This window comes from Rissa tridactyla, chromosome 8 (genome assembly GCF_028500815.1).
Source record: "Rissa tridactyla isolate bRisTri1 chromosome 8, bRisTri1.patW.cur.20221130, whole genome shotgun sequence".
Classification (NCBI taxonomy): Eukaryota; Metazoa; Chordata; class Aves; order Charadriiformes; family Laridae; genus Rissa; species Rissa tridactyla.
Window position 1 is genome coordinate 53,551,743 of NC_071473.1, and position 17,866 is coordinate 53,569,608.

Below are 17,866 nucleotides of genomic sequence, written 5' to 3' on the forward strand. Positions count from 1 at the left end.
GGGGGCGGCGGCGGCCCCGCGGCCTCGGCAGGCCCCGCCCGCCTCAACGCGGCCGCACGGAAAATAATGGTGCGCAACGGGGGAGCGCGGGGCTGAAGCCCCCGCGTCGCGGCCGTCCCCGTCCCCCCCCTCGGTTCCCCGTTCCCCCTCAAGGGGGGGGAACGGGGAACCGCGGGGGGGGACGGCCGCGACGCGGGGGCGGCGGGTCCGGCATGACGCAGCACGGGCTGGCGGCGTGAGGGCCGCCATCTTGGTGTGTTTATGGCAGCGCCGCGCGGCCATGTGACGGGAGCTTCCGGGGGCGGGGAGGGGAGGGGACGGGGCAGGGTGGCGGGGGGACATGGGGGGGACACGGAGACGGGGACATGGCGGGGGCGGGGGCACGGGGGAGGTGGTGGTGTGAGGGGTGACCCCGCCTCGGAGCAGCCCGTCGGCGTGGCGGGGTGTGTGTGGGCCTGTTGTGTGGTGTGGTGTGGTGTGGTGTGCCTTGTACGTGTTGTGCCTTGTACGTGTTGTGCCTTGTACGTGTTGTGCCTTGTACGTGTTGTGCGTGGGCCTGACGTGTTGTGTGGTTGCGGTGGTGTACCTGGTGTGGTGTGGTGTGTGGTGGTGTGGTGTGTGTGCGTGTTGTGTGTGGGTGGGCATGTTGTGTTGTGTGGTTGTATGTGGCGTGTGGGCATGGGGTGTGTCGTGTGTGGGCGTGTTGTGTGTGTGTTGTGCATGGGTGTGTTGTGTGGTTGTGTGTTGTACATCTGCATGGACATGACGTGTTGTGTGGCTGTGTGGGAGCGTGCTGTGTTGTGGTGTGTTGTGTGTGCGTTGTGCATGGGCATGTGTGGTTGTGTGTTGTATGTGTTGTGCGTGGATGTGACGTGTTGTGTGGTTGTGGTGTTGCACATGTGTGTGGACGAGGTGTGTTGTGTGGGTGTGCTGTGGTGTGTGGTTGTGTGTGGAGGTGTGTGTTGTACGTGTTGTGCATGGATGTAATGTGTTGCGTGGCTGTGTGAGGGTGTGTTTTGTGTGGGCATGCTGTGGTGTGTGGTTGCGTGTGGTGTGTGGACGTGGGTGTGTTGTGTGTGGGTGTGTTGTGTGGGTGTGTTGCGCATGGGCATATTGCGTGGTTGTGTGTTGTATGTGTTGTGCGTAGACGTGATGTGTTGCGTGGCTGTGTGTGGGCGTGTTGTGTGAGCGTGCTGTGTTGTGTGGTTGTGCATGGTGTGTTGTGTGTGGTGTGTTGTGTGTGTACATGTGTATGGGCGTGTTGTGTGGTTGTGTGTGTTGGCTGCAGGCTGGGTGTTTGCAGGCCTGTTGGCATGTGTGTTTGTATGTTGTGCGTTTGCGTGTGTGTTTGTTGTACAGTTGCACGTATGTGTGCAGGCCGGGTGTTTGCATGTTGCGCATGTGCGTGTTGTGTGTTTACACATGCATGTGCATGTTGTGCATGTGCAAAGCGTGCAAGTTCATGGTTTTTGTTCGCATGTTTTGGGTGTGCAGGCTGCGTGCATGTGTGTGTGCATGTTGTGTGTGTGGACGTGCGTTTGCGTGTTGTATGTGTGCATGTTGTGCAGGCTCTGCAGGTGCCTGTTTGTTGTTTGCGGGCTGTGCGTGTGCAGGCTGCCTTCGCATGTTGTGCAGGTGCAGGCTGTGCGTTTACATGTTGTGCATGCGCATGTTGTGCGTTCTCAGGCTGTATGTTTGCGTGTTGTGTGCGTTCATCGGCAAGTGCAGGCTGTGGCTGTGCAGACTGCATGTTTTGCGTTTGCAGGCTGTGCGTGTTGTGGGTTTGCATGTGTTGGATTTGCGTGGTTTGTGTTTGCAGGTTGCCTTTGCATGTTGTGCATGTGCAAGCGCAGGCTGTGCGTGTGCAGGCTGTTTGTATGTTTTGCGTTTGCGTGTTTTGTGTTTGCAGACTGTGTTTGTAGGCTGCCTTTGCATGTTGTGTGTGTGCAGGTTGTGCGCTTGCGTATTTTTGCGTTTGCAGGCTGTATGTTTGCATGTTGTGCATGTGTATGTGCAAGTGCAGGATGTGCATGTGCAGGCTGTATGTTTGCATGTTGTGTGTGTGCAGGTTGTGTGTTTACATGTTGCACATGTGTGTGTTTCGCGTTCTCAGGCTGTGCGTTTGCATGGCGCGTGCCGGCTGTATGTTTGCATGTTGTGGGTGCGTGTGTTGTGCGTTTGCATGTTGTGTATTTACAGGCTGTGTGTGTTCATGTTGTGCGTTCACGTGTTGTGGGTTTGCAGGCCGTGCGTGTGCAGGCTGCATGTGTGTATGTTTTGTGTGTGCACATTGTGCATTTGCAGGCTGTGCGTGTTGTGGGTTGTGCGTGTTGTGCGTGTTTGGTGTTTGCAGGCTGTGCGTTTGCAGGCTGCCTTTGCGTGTTGCGCCTGTGCAGGTTGTGCGTTTACACATTGCGTGTTTGCATGTCGCGTGTTCTCAGGCTGTGCGTTTGCATGGCATGTGCCTTGGCATGTTGTGGGTTCGCAGGCTGTAAGTTCGCGTGTTGGGCATGTGCGCGTGCAGGCTGTGCGCGTGCAGGCTGTATGTTTGCGTGTTGTGTGTGTGCCGCGTGCCGTGCGTCTGCGTGTTGCGCATTTGCGGGCTGTGTGTGCGTGCGTGTTGTGGGTTTGCAGGCTGCCTTCGCGTGTTGTGCGTGTCCAGGTTGCGCGTTTACGCCTGTTTGCGCCGTGTGGGTTGGCGGGTTGTGCGTGTCCGGGCTGTGCGTGCGCACGCTACTATGTTGGTATTGTCGTGCGCGTGCCTTTGCGTGTTCGCATGTTGTGTGTTCCCAGACCCTCCCTTCGCAGACCGTGCCCGCAACCTGTGCGTTCCCAACCCCTCATGCCCCCCATGCCGATGTGGGGACACATCCACGGGGACCCCCGGGGCCGGGGCGAGCGGGGACGTGCGGCGGTGGCCCCGTCGGACCGCCGGTCCGACGGGGCCACCGCCGCACGTCCCCGCTCGCCCCGGCCCCGGGACTACAAGTCCCAGGGTGCCGCGGCCCGAAGGGGCGGGCGGGCGGTGCATCCCGCCGGTGCCCCCCCCCCCCCCCCCGCCCTGCTGATGTGTACGGGCCGCGGCGGCGGCTGGATGCGGGGGGAGCGGTTGGGTACGGCGGGGGGGGGGTGGGGAGGGGTGAACCGGGACCGTCTGACGAGCTGTCCTGCCCCCGCAGGGATCCGTCCCGGGCTCCGATAGCCGGTTATGGCTTCTAAGCTGTTGCGGGCGGTGGTGCTTGGCCCCCCCGGTTCGGGGAAGGGGACGGTGTGCGAGAGGATCGCCCGCAGCTTCGGGCTCCAGCACCTCTCCAGCGGGCAATTCCTGCGGGAGAGCCTCGGCGGAGGCGGCGGTGAGTGGCTGCGGGGCTGCCCCGACGGAGGGGGAGGGCGGGCGGCGGGGACCGGGGGCGGGGGGTCGCCAGCCCCGGGGATGTTCGACGGGGCGGGGAGGGGATGGGGATGAGGATGGAGAGGGGATGGGGATGAGGATGGGCAAGGAGTGAGGATGAGGATGGGGAGGGGATGAGGTTGGGGAGGGGGGTGAGGATGGGGATGGGGAAGAGATGAGGATGGGGATGGGGAAGAGATGAAGATGAGGATGGGGAAACCCACTCCTGGTTATGCCGCAGGTCTTTTTCTTTCCCTGGGGTTGGCACAGCTCGTTCATTGCCATCTCCCTCCAGCCTGAGCTCACGGAACTGCCCGATAAAAGCGGGGTCTGATCCCGTGGGGAGCCGTGGGTGTGTAATAGTCCCAACCCTGTGCTGGGTGCAGGTATGGCTCCGGAGAAGCTGGTACAAATAACCCACCTGCTCCGGCACCAACGGTTAACGGTGGCGTCCGGGGACGCAGGTCGCGTGTTATTAATAATAACTTCATCCTGCCTGAGGTGGCTGTGCAGGAACGGGGTAAAAACTGCAACGTGGTGGACGGCAGATGGCTGGAGTGTTGGTGCACTCTGTGCCTCCCACCCACGGTGGGAGGGATGGATTGGGAACGTGCGTTCATCCACGGGGGAAACGCCGCTGGGAAAATTGCTGTGGGTGGCGGGGTCCTGCGCCGTGCCGTGCCATGCTGTATTGTGTCAGCCCCTGCAGCAAGGACAGCGGGGTGTCACCAGGCGCTGGTGCGTGTCCCCCGCTCCTTATGAAACTCCCTTGCAGAAAGTGGGGAGGTGGAGGCTCACCGGGGTGGCTCTCTGCTCCTGCCCGTCCCGTGTTTGACATCCAGGTCCAGAGCCTTTGGGAGAACCGATGGTCTTTGCTGTGTTTGCGCCCCGGGCAGTGCTGTGAGATACTCCCCAGCCCTGGCCAGGCTCGGGAGCGGGTGCGCTGCACCCCGGCTTGCTGCTGTTAGGCAATCCCAGCGTATTTCTCTTTCCAGCAACTCCTTCTCTCCTCTGCTAATGTGTGAAAGACCAACCCAGAGGGGAAGCTGACTCACCGGGCAGAGGAACAGTAAACCGGCATGGATAAAAAAACAAGCCAAGAGAACGCAGAAGTGATTTCCCTTTTTAGAAGGGTAACAAAAAGTGGGGGGGGGGGGAAAGGGAGGGTAAAGTTTGAGAGAGCTGCGCACTCTGGCAGGGACATTGCACACAGCCCTGTGCTGGTCACTCATTTAAAAATATCCAGATTTCCTTTTATAAATAAAAAGGACAATAATATTTCCTTTGGAGGGAGGCTCAGAATTAGGAAAATCCCGATGATTGCTTTGGCTGAAGGGCAAAGCGCCTGGGTGAAAAGCAGGCAGAGGTGCAGGGCGTGGGAGCGGGGCAGTGCGACGGTGAGACTGGGTGCCCACCTGGGAACCCGCATGATCTAAACAAGCGGCTTTCCTGGGTTTTGTATTTCAGTTCATACTCTTACTGTAGAGCTTCTCTGGGGACACTGGAGAAGGAAGAAGGGGCTGTGAAGGGAGTTAGCTGAAGGTATTTCCCAAAGCGCATCAGGTTAATTCAGTTTCCAAAAGGAAACAACAATGAGAAATGTGGGTAAAATTACTCAGAAGTAAATCAGCCTTAGTTTTGTACAGCTGGCGTGACGTTCGGGTCCCACCTTTGACTCAGCCTCTGGTTACAGCTCTCAGTAAGCTGCAGCTATTTGCTATTTTGTTTTGCTGTTTGCTTTGGACAAGCTGTTACATGATGGCGCTGCGGTGTGCCAGCTCCAGGGCAAGCTAGGTGGAACTCGACGCTCCGCCTGAGTTTATCGTCTGCGCCACTGGCTTCGTGTTTTAGGGGATCTGGGGCCTTCGATATAAAAAGCCGTGTTACAGAGTCGTGGTCCCAAAGGGACCCATCAGTCCGGTGTTTGTATTCTCTGTCCCAGGATGGCAGGCAGGCATCGACACACAGGGCATTTTCCTGCTTGCCTTTTCAAGATGTACAGTAGCCATGGCTGTGGGTCTCTGGCTCGGGCAGCACCGAGGACACCAGCCACTGGAGGAAGCCCGAAGTGCGCGGCCTGGAGAGGTGCCCGGCTTGTCGGCGGTGTCGGTGGTCTCGTGGACTTCGCTTTCCAGCCAGGCAAAGCAGCTGAACACACGGCTGCTGCTGAATTGGTTGAAGTTTTGCTACAGTGACCCTGCGAGTACATCCGCTACCACACATTTATCTGTTAATTAGCGTCTTGCTTAGTGCGTGGCTGCTCTGCTGTAGGAAAGGGCCTTTTGAAGATCCTGGAAGACTTAGAAACTGTGTTTTTGGTGCTAGGCAGGGCTGCTGGAGGGTGGTGAGCGATTTCCTTGATCATTACTTGCCCCGGTACCCAGGGGGTTGTCTCTGGTGTTGGCAGCATCCCGGGGTCTTAGCAGGACTCAGCAGCTCATTTGCAATACAACTTATTTTCTTTTCCAAGTGGCTTTGGCTGAGGTTCTCCATCCCCTGAGAGACACGTGGGTCTTGCGTCTGGCCCACCGCTCCTTTTAATTTGCTTCGTTGGAGACAGAAGTGGCTCCTGTCCTCTCCTCGTGACAAATTTCATTTTGTTAGCGTCAACCAAAGTAAGCACCAAAAAAGAAGACCAAGGGGGCTGTGGGCTGTGCGTGGCCGAGCCCTGTGCTCCTTCTCCCCACCTTTCCCATGGGTGACGGTCTTCGCTGGCAGAGCCGTGCACTGAGCCCAGGACCAAACCTGCCCTTTGGTTTTCCATCTTTACATGCGGGAGCAGCAGCGATACTCTGGCCGCTGGGGTTTCCCCTGGCACTGGCTGCCGCCCCGCAGACAGACCCCACTGTCCGTCCACCAAGCACGTCATGGCCCAAATTTGGGGCTGCAGCAGGCTCTGGCTCCCCTAAGTGAGGTCCTGCCAGCAGAGATGGGGTGGGAGCGAGGGCCCTGCATGCAGCGTCTGCATCAGGAAAGAAGTCCTGGAGTCCCAAAACCAGGGTGCCATCTGTCCCCGGCCAGCTGGGGTTGTTGCAGCGTAACGGCGCCGGTGCAGAGGTGGCTGCGGTCGGTGCCCTGTTAACCACCCGGGGTTTCTCCTCTCCATTAACTCCAGATTGCCTTGCTATAGCCTAAATAAAATCATGTAGGAGGTTGTGTCATGGGGCAGAAGGTCCAGGGTTATCGTGCAGGGTCTGGAGGCTGCCAAGCGCTGTGTTTGGGAACGGCCTCTCCTCCAGCCCATCCTGTCTGGTCTTGGGCGGCTGTTTTGTTACTCATGGCCTTGTCCCTCGGGGCTGTAATTCAGTGTTGCTTTGATAAGGAGGGATGGCTGCAGATCAGGGTTGCGTGGGGGAAGCCGCAGAGATCTTGAAGTCCCGTGTGTTAAAGGGCAGATTAAACCCACGGTCATTAGATTAATGGGATTAAGCGTGTGAGTCAAGAGGCCGTTTTGCATGGAGCTCAGCACTGCCGGGAGTCCCTGCCGGCCCATCTCGGGCAGCACGAGTAGCAGCCAAGGAGCCCCTTGCTACCTGGAACAACGGCAGAGCGATGCTTGCGACCCCCCTCTGCACCTGGCCATGGCTATGGGGATTTTGGTGCTTCCATAGGTGCTGTGCAGTGCAGTAGGGGTGAGCCCCCCATCCTCACACGGGGGGACCGGGAGCTGTTGGGCATGGACCATCATTTTCCACCATGCCTGGGAAGGACTGGGATGCAGGGATGATGCGCTCCGGAGCATTGCAAGGTGTTGGGGGGATCAGGGCACCAGGCAGCTCTGCAGGTCCTTTATGCAAAATCCATGCCCATTCCTCCTCTGCGAGAGGAAGGGCAGCGACGCCATGTGTGCTTTGGAGGAGGGTGAGCAGGGAGGGAGAGCCTGGAGGGGCTTCGTTAGCTGTGTGGAAGCAGTCAGCACCCTGTGCTGGTGCGTGGACCCCGGGGGTAGTGCATCCCCCCCATGCCAGGGCATGACCCCTGTGCCGGTGCCTGCCCCCCATGTTGCTAAGTGCACCCTATGTCGGTGCGTGCCCCCCATGCTGCTGCATGCCCCCCATACTGCTCTGTCTCCCCGACACACGTGGAGGAGAAGCATCCCCGGCAGCAGGAGTTGTCCATCGCGGAGCAGAGGAGAGCCGTCCACCCGGATCGGGAGCGTGGGAAAGCTGCAGCCTCCGTGATGCAGAGCTGTGGGCCTCCCCTGTATTTCCAGACTTCGCAACTGCGTCTCGGTGTATTTTTGGTTTGCAGCAGCAGGCCCGGCTCCAGCAGCCCTGCTGAGCAGCAGCCGGTCCCTTGGATGGCCAGCCCTCCTCGGGGTGGCAGTGGGACCTTCTGCTGCAGCTCCAGCCTCCCTGGCCACCAGGCTCTGCCCTGGGAGCAGCTCTGCCTTCCCTGCAAGCCTGTGGCAATGTGCAGACCATGTGAATAAATATTAAAAAACGTAGGCGGATGCAATAATATTTATGCCCTAGCAGGTCTCCGTGCTGGTTGCATAAGCCTTCATGTATTATTTCCATCCCCGTGTCCTTTGCTTCCCCAAGCAAGAGAGCTGCCAGCAGTGCTGGCGACGTATGGGCAGCGACAAAAAACTCATCATTGAAAAAAGGTATTTTCTGCTTGCTGCGCCTGGCAGCCACCGTGGCTCCGAGCAAAGAGCCGCTCAGCGGGGTGAGCCGAAATGCCTTTATGGAGCGGCGGGAGGGGGACGCGCCGTGGTCCCCATCCCCGCAGTGACTCAGCCCTGCAGGCTGGTGAGTCAGTGCCCGCTCCCTGCCCCGTTTCGGAGGCAGGTTTCCAACTGGGGAGCGTGGCTGGGCTGGCAGCACCGACCTGCCCCGCTTTCCTGCCAGGCATCGTCCGAAGACCATTTTGGGAGCCTGTGAGGTTTCCTGTGCATGTCCCAGTGCAGGCTGCATCAGGCTCCCCCATTACATCAGATGAACCCTGTCTAGAAACTGTATATCTTGCAAAAAAAACCAACTCTCCTGCAGCTCAGGAATTCGACCCGTGTCCAGATGCATGTGCCTGCCTGGTCTGACATCTTGCTGCAGTCTGGAAAACCAGAGCCTGCCTCCAAATGCAGGATCCCGTGGCTCTTTTTTGGAGAGGACTCGTACTTTGGGAGGGCTAAAATGTGCCGTCCTCAGCAAAAACCTTGCAAAAATTGATTGCAAAATTGTTCATTTCTGGTGACAAGTGCTGTTTCAGCTGCTGTCGGAAGAGAGCAGAAGAGGTGTCAATTGGGTCCTCGTCCGAGAGGAAAACGCCGGGCCTCTTCTGGTGGCAGGATCAGGACTTGTCACTTGCAATGGCAAAGAATATTTGCATTTCCCAAACAGTTTATTTGTGTCTCTGAGTGGCTAAAAGAAAATCGCAGGCAAACTGTCATGTAAAAAAACAACTGAATTTCTTGCATCTCTCCTTGAAGGAACATCTGCTTTTCCCCAGCTGCAATAAAAATATGAGCAGAATAAACCCTTATTACATTGGCTGCTGGCAGCAGCTGCCCGGGTGATGCCAGGCTGCCGTGAAGGTGGATCCAGACATGGTGTTACCTGTGCAGAAACCACCGCTGGCTTCTCCTCCGGCGCTGTCGGCTCCAGCTGAGTGATGCGGGGGAGACCCAGGCAGGAGCCTGGTAACGTGTATTTACCTTGCAGTTACACCGCAATTACGTTCTCAAGGATTTGATCTTGGAAAGAGTGTTCTTATCTGAGCGTATCTTAAGTTGAGGCTCTGAAGTCTTAAAGCCCTTTGGATGGGAATCCTGCTTTCAGCAGTGATTTAACAAACGCCTTGAGGTCTGGGTTTCCCATGAGCTCTCTGGGGATGCCTGTTTACTGCCGTGTTTTGCATGCGAAGTGGTGAATTTACACCTCTTCAGATCATTTATAAATGATGACACCAGCTTTTCCTGGTGATGCTTGTACATGGAACTTTGTGCCTACATGCCAAATGTTACCAGATCTGCAGGCATTGCTCAAATGCATCATTTGTCCTCCTGGCTTTACTGGAAACCTTCTCCAGAGCCCAAGAATTTGCAGCTGTGGCTCAGTGCATATAGGAACAGGCATTATTAGCATCCCGTATTTGGCACTGGCGTTGGTTTAAAGCAAGCAGTGAGCCAGGCAGCGGGATGTTGGGCAGATCTGTGTCCCGGGATGGGGTGACCATCCACGGTTGGAGGGACACGGAGGTTGGCTGCATCCCTCGCAGCTGGGCCAGTGTCTTTGTGACATTTGATATCCATGACAGCATCACCTGCAACCACATCGGTGCCATCTTCAAAACCTATGGAGCTTTGTGTGTAGCACCTGATGCGCATGTCTGGTATGGCAGTGACAGTCCTAGTGTCCCTTGCTGCCATCAGCTGGCTCGCAGGGCTGCCAGGGCTTGGCCGGTGCTCCCTGTGTTCCTGCTCTCGGATATTTCAGGCATCTCCATTTCTACTAGCTATGAGCAGAGGGATGCTGCCGAAAAGCTCCCTCATGAGCGATTTGGGAGGACAGGCAGAATTTGAGGGGGAGCGATATTTTTTAAGCGGAAATGTCATGCTTTTTTTTTTTTTTTCCCCTTCTCTTGAACAGAAGTTGGCGTCTTGGCAAAGCAGTACCTTGAGCGAGGCCTTCTGGTGCCGGACCATGTCATCACGCGCGTGATGATGACGGAGCTGGAGAAGCGTCGAGAGCAACACTGGCTGCTCGATGGTGAGTGTGCTGCCGGCGTCCCCTCTGGACAGGAAAATCCCAGCCCCCTTTAAAAAATCATTTTGCTGCTAATGGTTTGGCAGCACCAGGAGCGAGAAAATCCAGAAGGTGCCTTTGGTGGTGGTGGGAGGAGAGGCAGGAGCCCACCTGCTTGCAGAGACATCTGCCCGCAGGTGTTGCATCCCTCTGCCTGGAGCAGCAGCACGTGAGTGTCCAGCCAAGCCCTTGGCACACGTCGGGGCGAGGAGAAGGCAGGGGAAGGAGATGGGTGTTTCATCAAAGCAGAGCCAGAGAGCAGAGCAGGGCTGGAGGCAAGCCAAGAAAAACCTCTTACCGCCTCCGTATGTGTGTGAAGGAGCTACTCATCCCAAGCCCTAAAGCCACCTGAGGTGCGGGTGGAGGAGACGCTGAGAGCAAACCGGCGAGGCAGGCGGTGAGAGGAGCAGCAGAGGGTTCGCCAGGAGCTCCTGCAGCCCTCGGCGGTGAAGCTGCGTGCCAGCAGCCATGACGCATCACTGCCCGTGGCCTGGGAGCTGGCAAGTGCCCATGGCAACTCTAGAAATCACTCTGGGGCTTGGATAGGGGATGGGGCAGGGCTCAGTGGGTCACACTCACCTGCAGTGTTGGACACAGGCAAGTGTGACGTATGGCGACAAGCAGCCGTGGCCGTTGCAGGGGGAGAAACCCTCCCTCTCCGATCTGCTGGAGCTCTTTGAAGGAGTCAGTGAATACGTAGATAAGACGGAGCCACTTGATTTGTAACAGACCTGGGCTTTCGGAGAGCTTTCAGGCTCCTGATAGGGAAAATATGAAATAGATTACAACTGAAATAAGGCTGCGGTTTAGTGCCGTGGACTGGAGGGCTGGTGGAGCTGGGCTTCTATTTTATGATTTTTATGATGAGGTCAGGTTGGACAGGGCTCTAAGCAACCTGATCTAGCTGAAGATGTCCCTGCTCATTGCAGAGGGGTTGGACTAGATGGTCTTTAAAGGTCCCTTCCAACCCAATCCATTCTATGATTCTTCCCCATGTGGCCCTGGGTGGCCCCAGAGGAGGGCTGGCTTGTGCTGGGGCTTGGGGTTCAGCCAAGCTCTTCTCACCCCAGTGGGCACCAGGGATCCATCAGCATTGGCACTGCGGGTCTGGCAGTGTCACCCCCCCTGGGCTCACAGGGAAGGATGTCAGAGACCTCAAGGCCTGTAGATTCAGGCTGCCTTGAAGAGGCCTGTGAATCCCCACTATTAAAATTTCATTATTCTTGCCATAACGCCACTTAATTCATCAGGGGTCACGGTGATTAACAAATATTGCAGCAACAAACGCTGCATAAACAAGTGCATATTTCGTTGTATTAAAACTGTGGCATTTCAACATATTGACGGGGGTTTGCATCGACATGCTCAGATTTGGGTTCTTGCAGCTGGGAATGCTGATTTATCATGGTGCGACCCCCAGCAGCCTGGCCCGGGCGCCAGCTCCCATTTCGGTAGGGCTTTGTGTTGAGGGTGATGCAAGGGCAAAGCAATTCTGGCCGTGGGCTGGTAACAAGGATTTTGGGAGCCGCCTGCTTTGTGTGCTGACCTCTGCTTACACCGAGGTGTTTGAGGGATGAGCTGCCCCTGAAGCTACAATCTGAACGCAGGCAGCAGCGATGCTGGCAGCCCTGGGCCATCACGTTCCTCCTCCTAATTTTGGGCGAATTCACCTGCCTGGGGGTGCGAGGGGTGGCTGCAGTCAAGAGCCCCACTCCAGCAGTACTGTGACGAGGAGCGTATTTATTTCGGGTGGTCCGTTTGATGACATAAATAACAGACCGACTTTACTTGGCAAGGCAGACTAAATGTATTATTTCTTATAATGGCCGATTCATTCCCTGTGCCGATGTCCTGACAAGCTCTCGGCTAATAATACTCTGCGAAAAGCCTGGGAGGTCTCAGAGGGTTTTATGGATGTAAAAAATGGTTAAAAAAGGAAAGAGAAAGGTGTTGTCAGCAGAGAAAACTGGAGAGGGGACCATTGCAGAGTCACCCCTGGTTGTGATCCGGCAGCAAGAGTAGATGCTCCCACCCGCTCGCTGACTTTTCCCAGCAAAAGGTACCGCCTGGTACCTTCAGAGGATGGGGGTTTCAGAGAGCTGCGTGATGGCTGTGCAAACCATTTTATTGCAGTATCCTTGATGTCCTCCATGTCAACCAGCAGCGTGTTACTCATCTGTGTGCAACTTTTTGTTTCCTTCAGGTTTTGCTTCATAATTCCAACCTTCCTCCCCATTTTATTGTTGCCTATGCCCTCTTACTTGCCTCCAGCCCCTGTGCAGAAACGCTGGCCCTGCACCAGACACGACTTTGCAGGAAAACATGAGTCCATGTGTTGTATTTCAGGAGTCGGTGCTGTAGGAGCTATTTTTTATTGTAGCCATATGGTGGATGCCTGTCTTTCACACCGCTTGTGCTATAGCGAGGAGCCGCCGTGGTTTTGCAGCTCTGGGGCTGTGGGGCGGGTGGTTTTGCCTCCATCCCTGCTGCTTTCCTGCCTCTCCTCACAGCCCCTTTCTGTTGCGGTGCCTGCACAGGTTTCCCTCGGACACTGGGGCAAGCCGAGGCGCTGGACAGGATCTGCGAGCTGGACCTGGTGATCAGCTTGAACATACCCTTTGAGACACTGAAGGATCGCCTGAGCGCCCGCTGGGTCCACCCGGCCAGCGGGAGGGTGTACAACATGGACTTCAACCCCCCCCACGTCCAGGTAAGAGCCCATAGCATCGGGGAGAAATTCGCAGAAGGAAAAGATCAGAGAAGCCTTTCTCTGCGTGAGCTGAGATTGTAAAAAAAGCATTGGTGAAGAAATCCCAGGTAGTAAGTGCTGAGCACCAGAGGGCTTTGCCCTCGGGAGCCAGCCTGAAGGAGTTTTGCTAAATGTTAATTAGGAAAATGGGATTTATGTTAAATGCTGTCTGAGGATGCTCGATCGCTGCGGAGCAGGATGAGGCGTTTGGCAGCGGTTGCATGGCAGGGAGCTGCAGCGTGGGCGATGGGGCGATGGCTGCATCCCCTTGACGGTGTTTGCCTTCTGCAGGGCATCGATGACCTGACGGGTGAGCCACTGGTCCAGCGCGAGGACGACAAACCCGATGCCGTTGCTGCCAGGCTCAGAAAGTACAAAGATGCTGCAAAGCCAGTAATAGAGTTGTACAAGTGAGTTGGACCATGCGAATAAATCACAGCGTGCCTGTAAAAACAGGCATGAGTGAGGTTTTCACCAACCAGTCCCGTGCCTCCGTCCCGACAGCCCGAGGAGCCCCAGCACGGCCCACGACAGATTTTTTGGGGCAGATCACTGCGGTCAGCCCAGCCCTTCATTGCAGCCAAGCCCCGGCCCTGTTTGGAGGGAGCAGGCTGATGTAAAGAAATTCACAGCTCCTGTTTGTCTTTCTGGGCTCCACAAAGGGCTTTTGCTGGTTGCCGGCAGTGGGAGGGATTTTTTGCTGTGGCAGAAGGTGTTTGCAAACCCCTCCTCCTCCCTAGCTCCTCTGCACTGGGTGGGAGCCTCTTTGCTTTGCAGAGGTGCTGCCCATCAGCGCTAGGACACCCAACCAATTGAGAGTCCTAGCTTTCTTTTGGGTGAGTGTCCTCCGGCAGAAGAGGTGGAGAAGCTCAGAGATGCCTCAGACCCTGCCTTGCCCACGCAGAGCCGTCGCTGAGCGAGGCGAGGGTCTGTGGGCGGTTGGGGACGGTGACCTTGCAGAGAGCGGCTCCCCTCCTGCACGCGTCTGTGAGCCGCTTTCTGCCCTGCTTCAAATAAACTCATTTGCCCCTGTGCTCTGCAGACGCAGGGCGCTACGTGCTGTGCAGTCAGGCACCCTGCAAAACATCGGTCCAGGACCACGGGGCTGGGGCGGATGGGTCTGCTGTGGGCACAGACATGCTTCAGGGCTTGTCCCTTCTGTGTCACTGGTAGGTTGGGGCAGTCGTCCCCTCGCCAAGTTGGGAATAGCTGGATTGCCATAGGGTGGCAATCCCCTGCTGAAAGGGAGAGTTTTTAAAAGCAGAAGTGGTCCATGCCCTTGCAGGGAAGGGGGGAATCAGGGCCCTGAATTTCCCACTCGCTTAAGCACATGAATAAATCCTGCTGATTTATGTCTATAAAGTCCTTTAGAGAGCAAGTGGTCTTTAGGGGGAGGAGGATGAGCTGTTATCCTGGGTAATGTGATTATTTGGGTTGTCTGTTTGTCTCGTCCACGTGTGAGTGCAGCTATGGATGGGAGCAGCCACCGCTGGTGCCCTTTATCCCCCCTGTCTTGCCCAAAAAACTGTTGGTGAGCTTCCAGCCTGGCCGGGCTGTCTCCTTCCGACGGCCAACCTGACAGCAAATACCCCCGTCCTCAGGGCTGCAGATACCCCTGGTACTGACGTCTCCTCCCGTCTCTCTTCCAGGAGCAGGGGCATCCTTCACTCCTTCTCGGGGACAGAGACCAACAAGATCTGGCCGTACGTGTACACCCTGCTTTCCAGCAAGATCCCACCCGTTATTTCGGATGAGGAGAACTAAACAGCCCATGCCAAGGACCAAGAGTTAACGCCATCACGGAGTTGCTTTCTCTGCATGGTCCTGAGGCTGTGCTCAGATTAGGTGATCGTGCAGTATCTAAAGTCCCTTTCCTGGGTGTACGGGGTGACACCTGTGGATACACCGTTACAGACAGTATCAGGGGGAAAAGACCTTTGCTTATAAGGTCAAGTCTGCTAGAATAAGGGTTTTTTTTCTCTTTTGAGGCTATAAAGTATTCCTGCCTGCGATCCAAGTACACACACAGATTAGCGATGCAGAGCTGGGTAACGATCATACCAGGTTTACACAGCTTGCCATGATGTCCCCGCCACGCCCATACAAAGCCCAGTCTCTGTTTGAGCCTTCAGCCTACCATCCTTTTCCTCCCCGGTACCATTTACCGCAGATTACTCTCCAGGTTGTTGGGTTTTTTTTTTAAAATATAAATTGTTTTCTATAAAATTTATTTCTCAGAGAAATAAGGCTCTAAAAAGCAAGACTTAGCCCAGTGGGAATTGGTGAGCGACGTGGAAAACATTTACACTACAAAGCTCAGAAACACGAAGATCATGTTTCCGGTATTCATACACATAAAAGAAGGAAAGCATTGGAGGTAAAACATGCACTTGTGCTTCTTCGTAGACAGAGGTGAAACCCCTCTTATAAAGAGCTGCTGTACAGTCTAGTTTTCATGAGGCGCTGTGACACTGAGCAGGATCTGTGCTGGGGATGAGCTGCGCTCCTTTGTGCTTACCTTGTTTGTAGCTTTTCATACTACAAGATACGGTCGTGTCCTAAGAGTTTCTCCCGAAGATGTATTTTAATGTCTGCTTCAGTTCTGGGGAGAAATCAAGTCATTCCATCTCCTGTGCTGCCTTTTGTCCCTGAGCTCCCCCGGCGAGGGGGTGTTCCCTAAGCAGTTCCCGCTGCGGCCGCAGCATTCCCAGCAGAAGCGGCTCCCTCCCCACGAACGCGGGACGAGAGCCTTCCCTTCCCCGGGACGCATGCAGGGGCTGCCGAGGGCCATGCCCAGGCATTTCCCCGAGATTTACAGCATCACCTGCGCGTGTCGCCCCTCTTTTGGCGCACAGGAGCTTTGGGGCCGGGTGGAGTGGCTTTTCTCAACTGGAAGTACTGTAACCCCCTTTGGTGGTAGGATGCAGTACCTAAGCAAAGGGGATGTTCTTTATGTCTCCTCGAGTTGCCTTATTTTATAGAATATATATTTAAGAAAAAAGCAAGAAATGTATTTTTAAAAGTTTAAAAAAAAAAAAAAAGCGCTGAATTTTAGCATCGACTTTTGGGAACTCTGCACGAAGCCGCTTGTGTTCGCAGAGCGTGCTGCAGGCTGCCGGGGGGGGGCTCAGCAGGAGGGCAGAGAACCTGTCACTCCCTGACACCCGTTTGATTAATTAGAGCAGCCTGGGCAAGTTTCTGTTGCTGACATGTCACTGTTTTTATTTTTGCTTGGAGAGCGGCCCCGCCGCCGGGGAGGGGGAGCTGGCTGGGTTTTTTAGGGACGCACGGGCTCCGTGTGCGAAACTTCAGCACATCCCCAGGAGTCTTTTATCCCTGCTGAGCCACCCGCATCCTGGCGCTATCAGAGGAGCCCCCGATGTTTGCGCTCTCTGTCGGAGGCAGTTTTGCCCTGGTGTTCTCCTGATAACAGTCAGAGGCCGTTGGGCATCTTCCGAGTGGGACCTGCCCCTGTGCTGCCTGCTCGCTGCCTGCCTGCGGGTGAAAGCCATGGTGCGGCGGCGGCAGGGGAGGGCTCCGCATCCCGCCTGGATGGGAAATTCCCGGGTGGGAGACCAGAGGGACCATCAGGTTTCACTGCTGTCCTTGGGGGCCTTTCCATCCCCCCGCCCTGAAGCTCCCGGGCTGGGAGGAGGCAAATCTTCCACCCTGCAACGAAATCCTGTTTAAGAAAGATTTTAGGTTTTCCCACGACCCTCGGACGAAGGTCTGTGCCGTTTTTAAACACAAATCTAGAAATAGCCAAAAATGTGCGTGCTCTTCTCTAACAGTGTCGGGCAGGGGGGGAGCAGATGACGGGGTGGGGGGTTAGGCTTTAAAAGCAGCCTGGCCGCGGTGGGCGGCTCTGCCAGGGCCGAGCGCTGGGCAGGGGGCTGCTCCCTGCTTTCCCTTGCCCAGCTCTCGTGTCTCATCCTTCTCTGCTGCAAAACGCCTCCTGGTGCAGCGCCCAGCAGCAGGACAGATGTTTTTGCCCCAGGAGAGCCACCCAAGCACTTGTTTTAAAGACTTCGAGCCCTATAGTAGATGTAGAAATCCCGTGACTCTGCATGCATCGAGCCCTTGGGATAGGTTTTTCTACAAGAGTTGTTGTATGGTTCATTTTCATAGACCAAATACTGGCAGGGATGAGGTCCCGGAGTGATACGTGTCCCTCGCCTTTCCTCCCCGCCGCGCTCCCCTTTGGTACTTTACTGTGAATCTCACGCCTTTTCTAAAGCGACAGCAATTTTGTACCGACCCAAAATACTGTGTCTCCCCACGCGCGGGGCGCTGCTGGCACGTCGCGCTGAGTTTTCTTCCTGGAGTTTCTTCCCAGTGAATCGCTGCAGCTGTGTTACTGCTCGAAAGATGTAAATAAATTTTTTCTCCTGCTTATCCCTTGTCCCCGCAGTTTCTGTGTGTGAGTTCTACCCGATCGCCGCTGAAAGCTGGGCTCTGCGTGAGCCCTTGCCCTGTGCCAAGGCCGTGGGACGAGCCTGCAGGTCGCGGGTCATTTTTGACCAGGGTTTTATTTGTAGGAGCCGATGAGGAGGAGGAGGGGGAGGAGGGAAGGAGAGGAGTCAGAGCATCCCCACTTAAACACAGCAGAAAATCCCTCAGTAAGGCAGGGGGGTCCCCGATGTTTTGGGTTGGGGCACGATACTGCTGTTGAGGTCCCGTCTTACAACTCCTTTATTGGATATAATCCAAAATATCAGTTAAAAAGCCAGTTCTGACAGTGCGGATGAAGCCGGTTACTCCTGCCCTCCCATCCTTGTTGCACGTGAAGTGGTTTTTATTTTCCTATTTAACTTCCCCCCATAAAAGTAATGGAGAGCAGTGGGCACAGCAAGGCTCTGGCTATTGCCTGTGCCCTGTGTTATCTGTCACGTGTATTTTGGTAGAGGGAATTAAAAGCCGTAAGCTGATGGGTGGAGAAGACTCAATCATTTTTTGCTTTTTTACTTTATTTCCCAAATA

General features: G+C 55.7%; 2 protein-coding genes across 5 annotated transcripts; both read left to right on the plus strand.

The window, feature by feature from the left end:
- The first annotated feature begins 6 nt into the window (after positions 1–6).
- On the plus strand, positions 7–17,281 carry AK4 (adenylate kinase 4). 4 transcript variants are annotated; one of them, XM_054212827.1, is made up of 6 exons: positions 7–69; positions 3,180–3,353; positions 9,982–10,101; positions 12,675–12,847; positions 13,178–13,296; positions 14,536–17,281. In XM_054212827.1, the coding sequence occupies exons 2-6, from the start codon at positions 3,209–3,211 to the stop codon at positions 14,648–14,650; spliced, it is 672 nt and encodes a 223-aa protein (XP_054068802.1). In that variant the 5' UTR covers positions 7–69; positions 3,180–3,208; the 3' UTR covers positions 14,651–17,281. The 4 variants fall into 4 exon arrangements, with proteins under 4 accessions (XP_054068802.1, XP_054068800.1, XP_054068801.1 ...); XM_054212825.1 differs by lacking the exon at positions 7–69 and adding an exon at positions 123–253; XM_054212826.1 differs by lacking the exon at positions 7–69 and adding an exon at positions 369–443.
- LOC128913805 (uncharacterized) lies at positions 536–3,202 on the plus strand. Its single transcript, XM_054212025.1, has 3 exons — positions 536–2,368; positions 2,635–2,934; positions 3,180–3,202. Exons 1-3 carry the CDS (start codon positions 1,213–1,215, stop codon positions 3,200–3,202), a joined length of 1,479 nt encoding a protein of 492 aa, XP_054068000.1. The 5' UTR covers positions 536–1,212.
- Positions 17,282–17,866: the final 585 nt, after the last annotated feature.

Excerpts from the sequence above, each read along its gene's own strand:
- LOC128913805 (XM_054212025.1), top strand. The coding sequence starts at position 1,213 with ATGGTGTGTTGTGTGTGGTGTGTTGTGTGTGTACATGTGTATGGGCGT. Across the intron at positions 2,369-2,634 it reads TGCAGGCTGTGCGTTTGCAG|GCTGCCTTCGCGTGTTGTGC; the intron begins GCTGCCTTTGCG and ends GTGGGTTTGCAG. Across the intron at positions 2,935-3,179 it reads GTGGCCCCGTCGGACCGCCG|GGATCCGTCCCGGGCTCCGA; the intron begins GTCCGACGGGGC and ends CTGCCCCCGCAG.
- AK4 (XM_054212827.1), top strand. The coding sequence starts at position 3,209 with ATGGCTTCTAAGCTGTTGCGGGCGGTGGTGCTTGGCCCCCCCGGTTCG. Across the intron at positions 3,354-9,981 it reads GAGCCTCGGCGGAGGCGGCG|AAGTTGGCGTCTTGGCAAAG; the intron begins GTGAGTGGCTGC and ends TCTCTTGAACAG. Across the intron at positions 10,102-12,674 it reads GCAACACTGGCTGCTCGATG|GTTTCCCTCGGACACTGGGG; the intron begins GTGAGTGTGCTG and ends GTGCCTGCACAG.